Here is a 17116-nt window from a genome sequence, read left to right on the forward strand (position 1 = left end):
CAAAGACTTTATAAGTGCAGATGCAGAATTAGACGGGAAACCTACTAGTGAGTTATTTAAGTGATACCATCTGCTTCCTGTGATGCTGCCAGACACAGTGGTATTGGCCTGAGGCAGGGCAGTCATTGCTATTCTTAGTATTGGGCATTAAGGAGAAAACCACTCTGATCTCATAACAGTGTGTTGTTGTAATTAATAAAGTTTAATTCCCGGGCTTTGTATAGTACGGAAATGTATCAAGACTCTCTTGGTTATAGCTGTAAAATATACAGTTACACACAGTACACAGAAAGGTATACTTCCTAATAAAATGAAGATGTGACGCATTTGGCATATAATGCAGCGGGTCCCCTTCAAATGGTCGACATTTCACAATGTCAACATTCATATGGCCGATACCATATGATCGACATTTGAAATGTTGACCATGGGGAGCCAGCATCTCCCTACAGTATGGAATGGAAAGATTTCCACTTCTGCACTGTAGTGCGATCTCGGAGTTGGTATATTTAAGTTCCGGTGGGTGTGGGGGGAGGAGCCCGCCTGCTAGCAGCGTTAAGGTAAGTTTGTTTTTGTTTTTTATGTTCTACTTGTATGGTCGACATTTCAAATGTCAATCATATGGTCTCGGCGATATGAATTTTGATATTGTGAAATGTCGACCATATTAAGTATACCCAATGCAGCATATTGTTGAGATTATAAGCATTGTGAAATGTGAGTCATTTGACAACCATGGGTTTTGGGACTTCTGGATAAAGGTGATAATGGTGAAGCAGCATTCTGGGTCTATCTCATGTTTATTTATGCTTCAATGCCTCAGCCTGGCACATTAATCAAGTGTGTCCCACTGTAGGCCTGACATTATCTGCTAAACATGCAGGTCTCTTGTTACTTGTCACAAAATTTCACATGCATTAACACCAAAAATAAAATTCACTACAGTAAGTACTGTGCTTATTCCATCCTTAGAACATGGACTTCCATTAGTGACTGCAATCCCTTATCAATTGTAATAAGCTTCAGGTCCTACTAAGCAAAACATGTAGAGTTTATTGGTCAGTTTGCCTGTCTTAAGCATCCATGTGTTATCCTCACTAAAGCAAATCTCTCACCCATTGCACAAAGAACTAACATAGTTACTTCTTTGTTAATCTACAAAGATCAGTACCCCAGACACTGTCCCACCTTTGGCTCCCCTCTTGGAATTAAAACTCTCACTCGCAGCCTCTGGTCCTCACACACCAATCCATTCACTTTTATAATTACTTTTTAGAATGCTTTACCAAAATATTCCTCTTTTAAGAGCATAATACACAGAACTCAGTTCCAGTAAACAGGTCCTTGCCAGCATTTCACCAGTTAAATTTCAAGCTTGTCTACCATTACCTCACAAACATTGTTCACATAACCAGAGTGCTCATTTAGACAAAAAATGCAACTTTCTCTCTCATGGGGATATTTCTGATCACATAATCTTCAAATCTCAAGTTTAATTGTTATTGTATATCTAGCTGTACCATCATAACTATTTATCAACACAGGTTTGTGCTGCTGAACTATGTATCATCGTTTTATTACATATTAATGCAAACAGCTGTTGCTACCATTGTCTTGATATTTTATTTCACAAGGGCATAACAAAAAAGGGACCCAGGCTCCAGTCAAACTATCTTGGGTTTTTTTTCCCCCTTAGGTCCTTCCTGCCCCCATGCCTACTGATCATCAAGCCTCCCTACAGTGGACTTCATCCCATTCATACCCTTTTACTGGGGGAGCTATCTTGGGAGGGGACATCACATAGGCAACCATGAGGATGTTTTGGGTTTTTGCTAGCATCCCGACTGTGAAGACACTAATCCTACCACCTGGGGGGAGCTACTTGTATTAACATGAGTGCCTTCCTCTTGCAAGCATATGTTCTTGCACACTTACAATGGGGTGGACTGGTGAGCCAAAAGCCTGTCCCAGGATATATATTTGCATCTCCAACCCCTCCTCCAAGGCACTAGCATTGGGCATCCTACCCCATGCTTACCTTTCCTCAGGATGGGCATGCTCATCCTCCCCTGCTACTTCAATCAGGGGCCCAAGCCACTAATCAAGCCCAGATCATATGGCCACAGTCAGGGCATTATCCCTCTACATTACAGGAGCTGACCCACTCACCCTATCTTGAATAACATAAAATAAAATATGAGTTCAGACCCATGGTGCATAGGAGTGAATGCCCGACTGTGACCCAGTCATTCTTAGTTTGATTAGCAGCATGTACCCTGGAGGGGCAAACAGAAGGATGGGAGTGAGTGTCTGTTGCTGGTTTGCCCATCAAGGAGGAGGGAGGCAGCTTTGTCCTACTGCTCTGGTGTTGTCTGCAGTAATGAGACTAGCATACCTGCACTGCAATTTGGTTCTCCACAGCTGACATGGGTGCAAGTCTCATATTCCTTCTGAGACAGTTATAGCACAGCTTGCAGAGGTGCTGATAGAGAGACGGGTTGGGCATCCCAAAAGATCTAGAGGCTGTCTCATTCACTACCACATGATTCTTGCCTCAAATGGAGGAATAAGGAGTGGTGAGTCCCCCAGGGAAAAAATGGGTCTTTGGGCACTCAACCTGGCAGAAGACGTGCCTGGCACAAATCTCAATGTTAGTAGCAGTAGTTGGACCATCAAGTAGGTAAAAAAATAGGTTGCAGGGCTAGTGTCCCATATAGCAATGAGCACAGAGTACACCACTGTGGACAGGAGATGTTACGTCCTCATCCTGTGACTTGGATCTTGTCTTCCAGGAGAAGGGATGGAAGGGTCAACTGGGTGAAGCTAGATTCGTCACTGGGTAAATTACTCAGATGGCAACTGGAATAAAATAAAACAAAAATAAAAATGCATCCCTGATCACCACTAGCAGCATATCCTTGCTTATCAGTGATGGTACATTATATAATGCACCCATCAGTGACAGTAAATTCTACAATGTACCCCAATTAACCAGCAACTATAAAGAACACAGTATACCCCTGTTTACCATTCATGGCAGAATACATGATGCCACCCCCCCCCAAATCAGGGATTTTGGAACACTCAGTCACCAATGCACTTTACAAACCATTAACAACAGAGCACACCATTTACTCCTACACATCAGAAAAAGCACAGCACACATTACCCCAGCTCAGCAGTGATGGTGGGGTACATAATATAAACCAGAACACCATGCAAACAGTGCACACCTACTCATCAGTGATGGTGAAACTGACAATGTATTTCTGATCATCAGTGAGTGCAAAGAAAAGACTTTGCCCCTACCTATTAGTGATGGCAAAACATGCAATGTACTACTGCTCCACTGTGATAAGAGGAACATTCTATTGTTCAGTTGGAATTTTACTCACAGTAACATTTGCTATAAAAGTATTTCATCTTACCTTGTAAGCTGCTCCTTGGTGTGCAGACTGATGGACTGGACCCTCTGTCTAATATTTCCCAGATATCCTGAAGGGAACTGTTGCCACCAAATGATGAAGCTAGAGGTTGTGATTGGCTAGAGTGAGGTCTGATATCTACATTTGCTTCAGCAGGCTGCATTCCTGGGACATTTTGAGGCTGGTTGAAATCTGGAGGTCTGTTCTCCTTTTTGCTGCTGGCAATAAGATTATTGTCTGATCTTGACCAGTCCTGTTAGATTGATAAAAAAGTCTATTTATCTTTCCATTAAGATGACTGCTATTCTTTACAGGCTGCTGGTATGTCTTCCATCATGTAATTGTGTACTTGGTAAACTATATTAGAAGAGGGTACCCCTCAGCGTAATTTTTTTTTTCTTGAGAAATTCCCCTTCTTTACACAGTCATATTTGATGTACAATAAAATGTATTTTAAAAGAATTTCTTTAGCACATTTTCTTTTTCCACATCTGTGTAACCACACCAATAACAACACTGTAGACAGCAAAAAGAAAAAGAGGAGAGACTAACAAACCGTACTTATAAATCAGTATGGAGTAAATGTCAGCTTGTAGATCTAACTGAAAAATTGCAAGAAATGTAAAACCCAGGAAACCACTGGTAGTTATAATCAAAGATATGTAATGAAATTCAATGCACGAGACCTTCAAAGAGCTTGATAAAACCATGCTTCAAAACCCCTTATAAATAAAGAGAATTTTAAAATGTCCAAGGTTCTAACTACACTGACAGTCTTAGATAAATGATTTCATATGCCAAGTAAAGAATATGTGGCAAACCTATCTCTAAAGTTACAGTAGTTTTGCTACTGCTCGTGAAAGAACAACTAAATCTATGCCAAATCTTGACTTGGAAAAGCATGAGGTAAAATGAAAAAAATAACAAAAAATCAAGTATAGCTTCACACGTAAAACAATCTGCCCTGACTAAGTAGTATAGTTGAGTGAACACAGAACAATATAGGTTCACAGGTTCATAGGGAGGTACTAGGCAAAGGGCCTACGTAAGCCTAGCCAACAAGGTTCCCTGGCTTACGCCACCCAAGAAAGTTATTTTCCTGTGCCACTGTCGAGCAGAGACACAGAAGTGATCCCCGGGGTGTATTTCCTCTTTCCCATCCACTCATCAAGATTTTTCGTTAAGAGTGCTAATGAAGAACTTTGCTTGACATAGATGGGTAGCCTGTTCCAGAGTATGGGAAGTCTCTGGGACAGGAATCTATCCCTCCAGCATGTCCTGTTTATTGTGGTGACAAGGTTTAGGTCCCTAGAGCGTGTAGCTCGGAGGGATTGAGATTTCTTTAGGTGTAGCATGTCCAACAGCTCTGGGTTTGACATAGCTTTATATGTTAGGCAGGGATCACCTCAGAGTAGGCGATATGCTATGGAGTAAAGCTGGAGTTTTTTGAGGTGGTCAGTGTAGGGCATTTGTTTGAGGCCATTAATCCTCTTTGTGAGGTACTTCTGTGGCCTTTCCAGCTGCTGCAGATGTCTTGTAAGGTACATTCCAAAAGGGGCATTGTACTCTATAATGGGTCTAATGAGTGTCGAGTAGACGGGAACAATGACCTCTTTTTTCCTGGATGAGAACCCTTTTATGATGAGGTGTACCACATAGAAGGACTTCCTGACTACTGTGGCGATGTGACTATCAAAGGAGAGACTACTGTCCACCTGGGTTCCAAGGTCTCTTATCACACATTCGGTGTTAAGTAGATTTCTGCCTATGTGATAGTTCATTGCTACAGAGTTTTTACCAAAGGGGATGACACTACAATTTTTGGCATTGAGCTTGAGGCCATGGCTCTGACACCAGGCATCTGTCTCAGCAAGGCCCTTCTGTAGGATGTCCACATCATTTGGGGACTTGACTATGGCTCCTAGTTTGCAGTCATCTGCGAACTTCATTAGCCAGAGGCCTTCTGTGTTAGCCTGTACTTCAGAGAAGTAGATAACAAACAGAAAAGGTCCCAGGACGGAACCCTGTGGTACTACACGTGTCACTGCTTTGAGGTCAGATTTGGAGTCTGCAACTTTTACAGTGTGGGTTCTGTCAGTGAGCCAGTTGGCAACCCATCTTGTGACGTAGGGATTTATATCTAGTTTAGTGAGTTTAGCTATAATTCCAGAATGGGGGATGGTGTCGAAAGCCTTGGCAAGGTCAAGATAGGCTGTGTGAACCACCTTAACCTCATCTACAGCTTTGGTGACTGCCTCAAAGAAGTCGATCAGGTTCAGGAGGCATGATCTGCCTTTCACAAACCTGAACTGGGTGCGATCCAGAGTTTGGAGGTTACCAATGTCTTTGTTTATGAGTTCCATGATGATACGTTCCATGCCCTTGCAGACCAGGCTCATCAGGATAATAGGTCGATAGTTCCCAGGATCAGTGGTGGCTCCCCCTTTGTGGAGTGGGATAACTGTTGCTGTGCGCCATTCAGTGGGCACAAAGCCTGATGCGAGGCTATTATTGAACATGGTGCTTAAGTGGGGAGCCAGTTTGTTCTGAAGTTCGTGTAAAACGCAGCCTGGGATGTTGTCCAGTCCCATGGAGGCTGTGTTTTTGGCTTTAGAGAGTGCAGCTTTTACCTGCGTAGTTGTGATTACAGGGACTCTGCATTCTTCCTGTATAGATATGGGCCCTTTAGGGGGTGGGGGTGGAGGGTAAAGTTAGCACTGAATCTATCTGCCAGGATGTTGGCAATATCAGTTGGTTCTGTAATTTTCATGCCTTTGTGCTGTAACTCAGAGCAGATCTGGGTGTTGCCATCGAGATTCTTGACATAGCTATAGAATGCTTTGTGGTTGTCCTTAGAATTAGTGGTGATTTTGTTTTCATAGCTAGCTTTGGAGGATCTTATAAGGGATCTCAGCTTCTTACTGAGGCTGACCAGGGAGCTCCTCCACTCATGGGATTTTACTCTCTTTTGCAACAGTTTCTTCCTTCTGTTGTACAGTTTGTTTATGACAGAGGACCACCAGATTGGCTTCCTTTTTTTGGAGGATAGCGTCTTGGTTCTGTTTGGGATAGCACGATTCATGCACTCGTGTAAGTGCTTATAGTGTGCATTTGTGTAGGATTCAACAGTTGTAACTGTATTGTCCATCTGCATGGGTGTCATGAAGTTCACCACTTCTGTCTTAAGAAGCATGAAGTTGGCTTTGGAGAAATTTTTTACCATGGTTTCCTAAATGGAGGGTGGGGGCGGGATGCGGATATCAAGGGTGATTAGCTTATGGTCAGATCGGACCAATGAGGAGTTGACTTCAGGTGTGGAACACCGGTCACTCATGTTGGTAATGACTAGGTCTAGGATATTGTTGCCCCTGGTGGGGGTGTGGATAAGTTGATCCAGGGCATTGGAGTTTATGAATTCCAGAAAGCGTTGAGCTAAGGAGTTGGTACATGAGTAGTTTTCCCAGTTAATGGTGGGGCAGTTGGAAGTCGCCCATTATTAGGGTGTTTGGTTAAACCCTAATATTTTCCGTACATCAAGAAAAGAGGAGTGGGAATCCTGGGGCATGGTGGGGGATCTGTAGCAAGCTACAATTTGGATTGCAGTTTTGCCCAGAGTTAGTTGCACTTGGATAACCTCGGCTGCATTATGCTGAGCAACTAGCCTGGAGGTGTGGATATCCTTAATGAATATGGACACACCTCCGCCTTTGGTGTTTCGGTCCAGGTTACATGGCCGAAAAGTGTGGTATGAGTTATAGCCTAGTAGTGCAGCGGTGCTCTCTGGAGTCTTTAACCAGGTCTCAGTCACTGCACAGATATTGATGTTCTCCATTTTAAGGAGTGCCTCGAGTGAGTGCATTTTGAGATTTAGACTTCTAGCATTGAGTAGCATTACTCTCAGTTTTTGCTTGCCTGTTCCTGTTACAGTGGTGAATTTGTTATTTGAACCTTGCCTAAAAAAGGCACTATAGGGGCAGTAAGAGCCTTAGCCAGTATCCAGAATCCCAGGGGCGACAGGTGCAGGCCATCTGTGGCAAAGCATCGAGGTCTGTCGACCATGTCATCACAAGCAGACAGATACTAGATCCCCTTAGAATGACACCAGAAGCTTAGCCAGTTGTTGAAGTCAATCATTTTGTCCTTGTACTGCGGTATAATTCGGGGTGATGGCAGAATGCTACTCAGGGCTAGGGTCATACCTGCCTGTGCTACAAGATCGGAGAGCTCTACCATGTCTCTTTTCATGTAGTCCAGGGAGGTACATCTCAGGTCATTCACACCAACATGGACAATGACAAAGTCATATTTGTACTTGTTGTGGAGTGACCTGAGTGTGTGGGTTATGTGGCGGATCCTGGCACCCGACAGGCAGCTGACAGTAACCTTCTCCTTGTTTAGCCTGGTGAGTGGGACATCAGTGTGCCTGACTACAGAGTCACCTATGACTAGTATGTTGGGTACGTTGTTTTGCCTTATTGGCTGTGGTTGAGTGGCACAGTGAATTGGTGGGCTATGTGTCATTTGGGTTGTGTTGGGGGATGGAGGGTGCTTGCGTTTCTGCTTTGGAGGTCTCTGTTGCTTAGACAGATTATTACTGAGAGCCTCCGAGAATGTTTTTGTGTTACTATGTGTGGATTTTGGTGGTGTAGATTTAGTGAGACTATGTGATGAGTGTGGTGTGGTAAAAATGTTTACCTTCTCCTCATGACTGTCAAGTTCAGTCTTGGTTGGAGAGAGCTTTACCTCCAGTTTGGCTAGATAAATACATCTTTCAAAGGTTGTAGTGTTGGGTGGTAGGAGGAGAGGGTTGTCTGTGTACATGAGGCAACTTCTACATTGCCTCAAGATGCCCAGATTCATCAGATAGACAGGAGAGAACACTGGGAGCTTACCCTTGGACATGCCTGAATAAAAAACTATTTTCCTCTAGATAAGTGAGGAAAGTGAGTACAAGAGCTGTTTTTCTCTAAATAAGTGAGAAAGTTAAGTACAAAAACTGTTTTCCTCTAAGTAATGAGGAAGACTGAGTGCTATAGTAATTAGTAGCTTATTTAGTGCTTACAAGTTCTGAACAAGTGCTGAGCATGAATAAGCAAATTTAAGTGCTAAAACTAAGAATTTGTATCTGCACTAGACGAGTTACAGGACAGAAACAAATGCAAATGCAGGCTTTCAAATCAGAAAGTTGAGAGAGATGGAAGAGATTGCCCAAAAGCCAATAACAAGAAGTTATGTACTCACCATAACGTTCGATGTATGTAGTCCATCTCGCCTCACATTCTTACCCGTGAGTTCTGAGCCGAACCTCGGCTCTGACTCGCCATACTCTAGCTCAAAGTCTTTCAATTGGCTGGGCTAAGAGGTATCCCATGTTGCACTGCTCCCTTTCCCCAGATCTTGTTTGCTGCAAGCTCAAGTCACTCACCTTCCGTACACATAACACATAGAGAAGGAAAATCATCCCAATAATAAAAGGAGTATGAAACCAGAACTAACCTCTAGGTCCTCCAGGAGGGGGAAGGCGGGGGGGGTGGGGGGTAAGTAAGAATGTGAGGCGAGATGGACTACATACATCGAACGTTATGGTGAGTACATAACTTCTTGATGTTATGTAGTTCAATCTCACCTACATTCTTACCCGTGGACAGCGTCTCCAGCAACTGAACCCTGGGAGGCTCAGTGGAAAATACTCCTGAGCACTGTAGAACCAAAGGAAGATCTGCCTCTGGATATCAAATCCAATTTATAGTGAGTAATAAAGGTGTGAGGAGATGCCCATGCAGCCGCAGCACAAATATCATCCATAGACATCCTGGCCTGAAATGCTGTAGAGGTAGACATCGATCGGGTAGAATGAGCTTTCACTCTAAATGGTAACTCCTTACCACCTGAGGCATAAATGAAGGAAATACAACTAGAGATCCATCTAGACAATGTCACTTTGGAAACAGGAGACCCAATCCTATTGTCTGGAAATGAGACAAATAGCTGATCCAATTTTCTAAGATCCTTCGTTATATGCAAATAAAAATGCAACTGTCTATGAACATCCAGCTGGTGAAATTTAAATTCTGCCTTATTAGAAAACTCTGGAAAAAATACGGGCAGTTCAATGGATTGGTTGAGATTAATAACCGAAGCCACCTTCGGCATAAAAGAAGAGTTTGGTCTGAGGGAAACCCTGTCCTTTTGAAATATCAAGTAAGGCGGTCTGATTGACAAAGCTTGGAGCTCAGAGACACGTCTAGCTGAAGTGATGGCTACCAAAAAGATTGTCTTCCAAGTCAAATATTTCAATTCACAAGTAGCTGCATGCTCAAAGGGGAAGACCTGAGACACTGTAGCACAAAATTTAGGTCCCAAGGCATGACCAGGTCAAAGACTGGAGGGCGAAGCAGCATAGTGCCCTTCAAGAATGCCTTACCAAGTCTATGCGCCATTAGACTGGGTTCATTAGTGACGTGAAAAGTGGAAATAGCCGCCAACTGGACTTTAATGGTTGTGGCTGGTGATCCCTGATTGAAAAGCATGGAGAGAAATTCCAGAACTGAAGAAACTGGAGCTGTATAAGGATTAATTTGTCTTGCATGAGCCCAGATGGAGAATCTTTTACATTTACTGGAAAAGATCTTTCTGGTTGAAGGCTTATGGGAAGAATACAAAATATGAACCACTTCCAGAGAAAAATGATGAAGCCTGACTAGTGATGGAACTGGAGGAGCCAGGCTGTCAACCGGAGGGTCTGAAGAGAGGGATGGAACTGCCTTGACATACGAGTCAGTAGATCTGGCTGTGGGTCCAGAATCCAGGGGTTGTCCATGAGATGGAGATGGGGATGGAGAAAGGGGAACCAAATTTGACGAGGCCAGTGTGCAGCAATCAGAATCATTCTGCTTCCCAAGGATTGTGCTTTCTGAATAACCTTTGTCAGCAGAGGAACAGGCGGGAAGGCATAAAGTAGACTGGAGGGCCAATCATGAACTAGAGCGTCCCTGAGGGGGGATAAGGGTGAAGTAGCTGCTGCACTTGGTATTGAGGGGACTGGCAAATAGGTTGTAGCAAGGCTGATCTCACCTGCGGAAAATCTGCTCCGCAACCTGACTGTTCAGGGACCACTCGTGAGGCATCAGAATAGCTCTGCTCAACCTGTCGGCAATCACGTTGAACTTCCCCGGAATGTGCATTGCTACAAGAAAACGTTGAGAAGACACCGCCCACTGCCACACTCGAATGGCCTCTCTGCAAAGGGGGTACGACTTGGTTCCTCCCTGTTTGTTCAGATACCATACCACCGACATATTGTATGAGTGGATCGCAATTGTCCCGAGAGGAAGAAAGCTCTGAAGTGCTTGCAACGCTAGTAGCACTGCTCTCATCTCCAAGATATTGATATGCAAATGTATCTCGTGTTCCTGACACATGCCTTGGACTGTCCTGCTGAGATAATGCCCATTGGGAGGCATCCATGGTCACTGTGACAACAGGAGGGGGTGGGACGAAGGGCTTTCCCGCATTGAGGTTGCTGGTGTGAAGCCACCAGCGTAGATCTTGCTTGCTCTTGTCTGTGATCATTTTAAGATGAGAAAGCGGAAGATGTTGTAGAGACCACTGGGCAAAGAGCAGCCACTGAAGGAGACTCATGTGTAGCCTCGCAAGAGGAACCAGCATAATTGTTGCAGCCATCGTCCCTAACAATTTGAGAACCATTTTTGCCTTTACTTTTTTTAGAGGGAGCAACGCGTATACCTGTTGTTGCAAACCCTGAATCCTTTCTTGTGGTAAAAACGCCCTCATGAGTACGGTGTCTTACTCGGCGCCTATAAAGGTGACATGCTGCGAGGGCAACAAGGCAGACTTTTCCCAGTTTAGAGTGATACCCAATTGTTGACACAGCTTGATAGTGGCGTCTCTGGTCTGTAGTAGCAGATGCCTGGTGGTGGCAGAAAGGAGCCAGTCGTCCAGGTACGGAAACACTTGGAATCCCTGATGTCTCAAGTGAGCTGTCACCACTGCCATACATTTGGTGAACACCCTGGGGGCTGTGGTGAGACCAAAGGGCAGGGCACGAAATTGAAAATGACTGACTCCCAGCCAGAAGCGTAGATGACTTCTGGATGCCCTGTCCATCTTTATATGGTAGTAAGCATCCTTGAGGTCGATGGAGCACATCCACACTTCTTTTCCCAACAATGGGAGAATAGATTGCAATGTGACCATTCGGAACTTGGACTTCTTCGTGTGGAGGTTCAAGCGGCTGAGATACAAAATGGGTCTCAGGTCCCCTGTTCTTTTCGGCACCAAAAAAAAACTGAAGTAAGTCCCTAATCTGATCTGGTCTGAGGGGACATGTTGGATGGCTCCTTTTTCTAGCAGCTTTAGAACTTCTGAAGCTGCGGAATTGCTTTGATTGGGTGGAACATCTGGGATTCTTTCGATCGGTGGGGGAGGAGAAGAAAAGGGAATTTGAAATCCTCCAGAAACTATTTTTAATACCCACTGGTCCTGGGTGATGAGTTGATAGGCTTCTGGGTATAGTGAAATGTGACCCCCGAGTGGCTCCGGAGATGCACAGTCGGGCATCCCATCAGGAGCGCTGGTAGGGAGAACCATGAAAGGAGTCGCGGTCTCCCTGGTTACGCGGGTCTTTTCTGCCTCTAGGGTGGCGTCTACCTGAGTTACCAACCCCTCCCCTGCCTCTGGAGGGGGAATCACTTTGTGTGTCATGAAAAAACCTCTGAGATTTCTTGAACCACATTTTCCCACTCTTCTGGACCTTGGGATAAGGTCTAGCAGGCATGGAAAAATGGACTCCCACGGCAGACAGAGTTTTTCCCTCTTGCTCGCACCTAGTGGGAGTGTCCTTCACCTTGGTTCCGAACAATGATGAACCATCAAACGGGGGCGTTGGTGAGTGTAGACTTGAAGGCCTCTGCGGAATTACAGAGGCGCATCCAGGACTGCCTCCTGAGAGAAACTCCGGAACTCGCTGCCCTACTCGCTCCTTCAGCAGCGTAAGAGATCAGTCTCATGGAGGAGTTAGCAATAGAATTTAGGGTAGACATCTGAGCGTTGAATTTCTGAGCCACTGTGTCAGAAACGTTACCCTGCAGAGAATCTCCAAGCTCTTTCAGGATATCTCTTTGGAGCCGTGTAAAATGTGACAAATAATTCAGCGACCGCAGAGTAAAGGCTGCTGAAGAAAACATACGCTTCCCATACTGTTCCATGGTCCTAGACTCCTTGTTAGGGGGATGGATGGTAGATGAAGTCTCAGCCAGTTCCTTCTTGGTGGCTGCTGCCACAACCATGGCATCTACTGGAACGTCCTTTGTGAGAAACTCTTTGTCAGTGGAGGTGGACAGAAATTTGTTGGGTCTCTTGGGGACTGGTTCCACAGCGTCAGGGGTTTCCCACACCCTTCGACAAACCAGATCCAGGAGTTTGTCAAGGGGAGAGAAAGCCAGGAGGTGGAGGGTTGAGCCCCAAAGGCCTTCAGGAACACCGACTCCTACTCAGAGGGGGATTTAGAGGGCCAGTTGCCTCTCTGCTTCAAGATCTCTAGGATATCAGCGAAAGAGATATCCTCAGAGGACAACTTGGGGGACCCCTCTGATTCCTCGAGGTTGGTGTCCGGCGTGAGAGACTCTTCCTGGGAGTCGATGTGCTTCCTCTTACATGTTCTTTTTCTGGGTGGCTCCTCAGGCAAAAACTCTGGGGGGCCCTCAGAAAGTTGGGGACCACTCATGGAGGTATCCTGTGGCCTTGGGGTCTCTGCTGTCCAAGGATAGGGGGCGATCAGAGACTGATGCAGGAGAGAGTAGAGTGTCAGTGTTGTATGATGCAGCTGAGGACCTGGCCAGCATGCTCCACATGACCTCGAAAGCTGGTTCCCCAGCTCTGAAGATCGAGCAACCGTGGAAGCCCTCGGAGCAGAAGGGACAAGGTCTGAAGCAGAAGCAAGGGTCAGGCTCAGCTGAGCCAAAGCACCGAGAAGGAGGCTAGGAGCCGAAGAGCGTCCTGAGACTCCCCCCTCGAGTCCGACTGAGGAACCATGAGTCCTGGACCCTGTAGACGGACCCAATGGGGTCGAAGCTGAGATCGGAGCCAAGAAGCCAGGATGAACTACCGGAGCCGACCTAGAAGCATCAGACGGCACCAACTCTGGCTCCAAAGGCTGAGATTTGCTCGGAGGATCCATCAACGATGGATGGGTGACGGGCTCCGGGGCCGACTGGGCTGGAGCTGAAAGCAATTTAGCCAGTGCCGGTGATTAGAGCAGTCTCTGCACCACTCTATCCACATCAGAGAGAGTCCTGGAGGACCTAGAGGACAAGGTAGGAGATCTAGACCTCCTTTCAGAAGGAGACCTGCGAGGAGGAGAAACCAGTCTAAAAACTGGGGACCGGCTCCGAACTAGTATCTCCGTCACCAGCTCCGAGAGGCTGGGAGCCTATGTAGGTTCTGTCGATTCACTAACTTCCTTCAGCATCGAAGACAGTGGAGCTGAGAATGCCACAGTAGACTTAGTAACTATCTCCAGAGGCTCCGATAAGACTGACAGAGTCAGAGAGCGTTTTTTTTGCTTTGGAGGTTTTGTCTCTTTTAGAGGGAGAGGACTTAACACTAGAAGACCTCTCCAGATCTTCCTCGAAGGAGGGTTTCAGTAATCCTTTCAGAATTAGTTTGTTCTTCCTTTCTTGAAGAACACGAGGGCTGAATGCATGACAGAATGCACAAGATTCCTGAAGGTGGACAGCCCCCAAACAATAAACGCACACAGAGTGCCCATCAGTAATCGACATCTTATATCCACATTTACTACATTTCTTGAAACCCGAAGGCTTGTGTTCTTTTGTATCCTTGGACATGATCGGTAGGACACTAGACACAACACAACTGACAAACCCGACTCCAGCAACAAAGCGTGGGAACTAGACACTAAATAAACTGCAGACACCACACAAGGACCTCTAACTCAAACGGCCCAGACAGGAAACAAGGGAAGGACTAGGTCCTCTAACTTAAACAGCCCTAGCCTGGAGGGATAGGGTACCGAAAAAAGGCGAACACAGAAGGGTAACAGATAACAAATGGAGGGAGGACTAGGTCCTCTGACTGAAATGAGCCTAGCCCGTTGGGAGATAGCTAATGGGATACCAAGACAAAGGCAATGAAAGGCCACACAAAAACACTTCCACAAACCAAAAACACACACACCTAGCTATGAAAATAGCTTTGGAGCAAAAAATTTGGTCAAAGAAGAAGAAATGTTATACTTAGCCACAGCCAAGAGCGAGACCACGTCTGAGCTTTACGAGCGGCAAACGAGATCTGGGGAAAGGGAGCAGTGCAGCATGGGATACCTTTTAGCCCAGCCAATTGAAAGACTTTGAGCTAGAGTATGGCCGAGTCGGAGACGAGGTTCGGCTCCGAACCCACAGGTAAGAATGTAGGCGAGATTGGACTACATAACATCTACAATTTCTGGGCCAGAACCACTCCTTATGTGGTAGACAGGTTACCTAGTGCTTACCACTCCCACTGATAAGCTAGAAGGCTTCCCTCCAACACAGAAAGGCTTGGGGATATAAATCATATATTGCAGTCTAACATATATAGCATTTTTATTGACCTGCTATTTTGATGAAGATTTTCTGCACTCTTTTCAAATAACAAAAATTTCTACTAGAATGTTAATATAAACCAAACATCATACCCATTGTACAGCTAAATAAGAAACTAGTGCAACAGTAATGTTATCTCGGCGTCTCTTCTCTGTGCATCTTAACTTCATGAATACCAAAAGAATCTCAAATAGCTATATATATCACAAGGACTCATTACTCTCTCCACATTAACTGGATTGTAGTTAACAATGCTTACAATGAACTGGTGAGTTTTAGCTTCCGTAACAACATGAGCACAATACATTCTGAAAGATTACAATGTATTCCATTTCAGATCAGATCTTTTGGATTGACAGACATTCCTACATACCTGCTGTAGCACCAGCTTGCTACAGCAAGCATATCTTGGGTTTAACAAGACAAATAACTGGTGCCAAAACCATTGTTTAAAACTCAGTGCCAAAAAATGCATTGTAATGCCTTTTGGGAAACTGTCAATGCAAGTTAATTACTCCAACGATAAAACAACTCTAAGAGTTGACCCAGTAGTAAGGGATCTGGGAACATATGTAGACAGCAGTCTCACCTTTGACCAACATATAGCTAAGGTAAAAAAATCATTCTATGTCGTCCAACTTATAGGTAATAATATGGCATCCAGGTTCAAGGAAGCAATAGTACCACTCTACTTGGCATCCAGGTTCAAGGAAGCAATAGTACCACTCTACTTGGCCCTTATCAGACCAGTCTTTGAATACAATGTCTCCTTTGGCATGCATGTAACCAGACACTTGCAACAGTTGCAATTTCCACAAAGATTTTTGCCAGGAGAATTCAGGGCATAAATACCATGTCTACCACTAATTGCATAAAAGCTCTGTCTCTGTATTCAGTCTCCTACAGGCTGCTGACAGTGGATCTTTGCTTGGCTTACAGGGCTTCCACAGACCCAGCCCTGATGCATCTGTTGCACTTGTGTAAAAGTGTAAAATAAACAGCACCAAAAACACTAGATCCAGGGATCTGATCTTCACTTGTGACATAAACAGAATGTGCTGGAGTGACAGATATGTGTCCCAAAGGATCCCAACACAATGGGACAGGCTAGCTATCCATGCATAGCAGAGTTCATCCCTGACTCTATTCAAACCAAACACTGAGAACTGGATAGGAAATTGTAAATTTACCCCCAGTCTGACTCCTATGTCCCTTATGAACAGAAGCCGTAAAAAGAAAATCCTATCTTAACTGACACCTCCCTACAGTTCCTTAGCGGCATGACACTTGGGACCCAAATGGTTTGGGCTGAGTAGCTAGGCTTGTAAGGGCCATAGTGGTCATTAGCCTACTAACAATCTATGAACCTATGAACAGTCATCCAGACTCAAACACCACAATATGGCTGGAATGGAGAGACAAACACATTAAACATGACAGAATCCAGTGTGTAACCATGTGTAGCATCACTAACTCTGCTTCAGTCTAAGCACAATCTTCTAACAACAACTCTCTTTTCATCCAGCTTCTTACTGAGCAATAAAGTGCAGATGTGGGTAAGCATCCTTATCATAATGTCAGTTCTTTGAGGTGCAGTCACAGAAGAAGTAAACAACATCATCTGGGTTTTCTCTGTCCTAGAATTCTAAAAGCTCTGACTTCTATCCCTGTAGACTAATTAGGCTTGCTTTGAAGTGTGTGGACTTCAGTATGCACTTGGCTCTGTTTTATATCCCATGTTGGTTAATTTTTTCCTGTTTTTCTCTTACCTTTCAAGCGCTGCACATAACTATGCAGTGCAGCAATCCTATTTGCCAAAAGAGAAATATATCAGTCCTCGTAGCTATGTATCGCTACTGTACTTCCTCAGGATATTTTTCACTGCCTGGAATATAACAGATTGTGGACTGGATGTTATATTTTGAATTGGTAACTCTACATTTTGATAAAGCCTGTTTTGTTGAATGACCATGCTGCAGAATTAGTTCCCACAAAGTTATGTTACTTCAGGGGATGTTACATTAAGAGGGTGCTTGCCCTCTCTTAATCCAAGGTTGCTAAGTATTT

At 44.8% G+C, this 17116-nt stretch overlaps 1 protein-coding gene across 1 annotated transcript in view; it reads right to left on the reverse strand.

Annotated features, from left to right (window-relative positions):
- Nucleotides 1-17116, reverse strand: part of CCDC57 (coiled-coil domain containing 57) — a 3049962-nt gene that overhangs the window by 314995 nt on the left and 2717851 nt on the right. The window contains exon 18 of the mRNA XM_044069731.1: nt 3429-3678. Coding sequence (XP_043925666.1) covers nt 3429-3678 — 250 coding nt within the window. The remainder of the gene's footprint in view (nt 1-3428; nt 3679-17116) is intronic.

Source organism: Protopterus annectens, chromosome 4.part0 (genome assembly GCF_019279795.1).
Source record: "Protopterus annectens isolate FY-2018-M chromosome 4.part0, PAN1.0, whole genome shotgun sequence".
Taxonomy (NCBI): Eukaryota; Metazoa; Chordata; order Ceratodontiformes; family Protopteridae; genus Protopterus; species Protopterus annectens.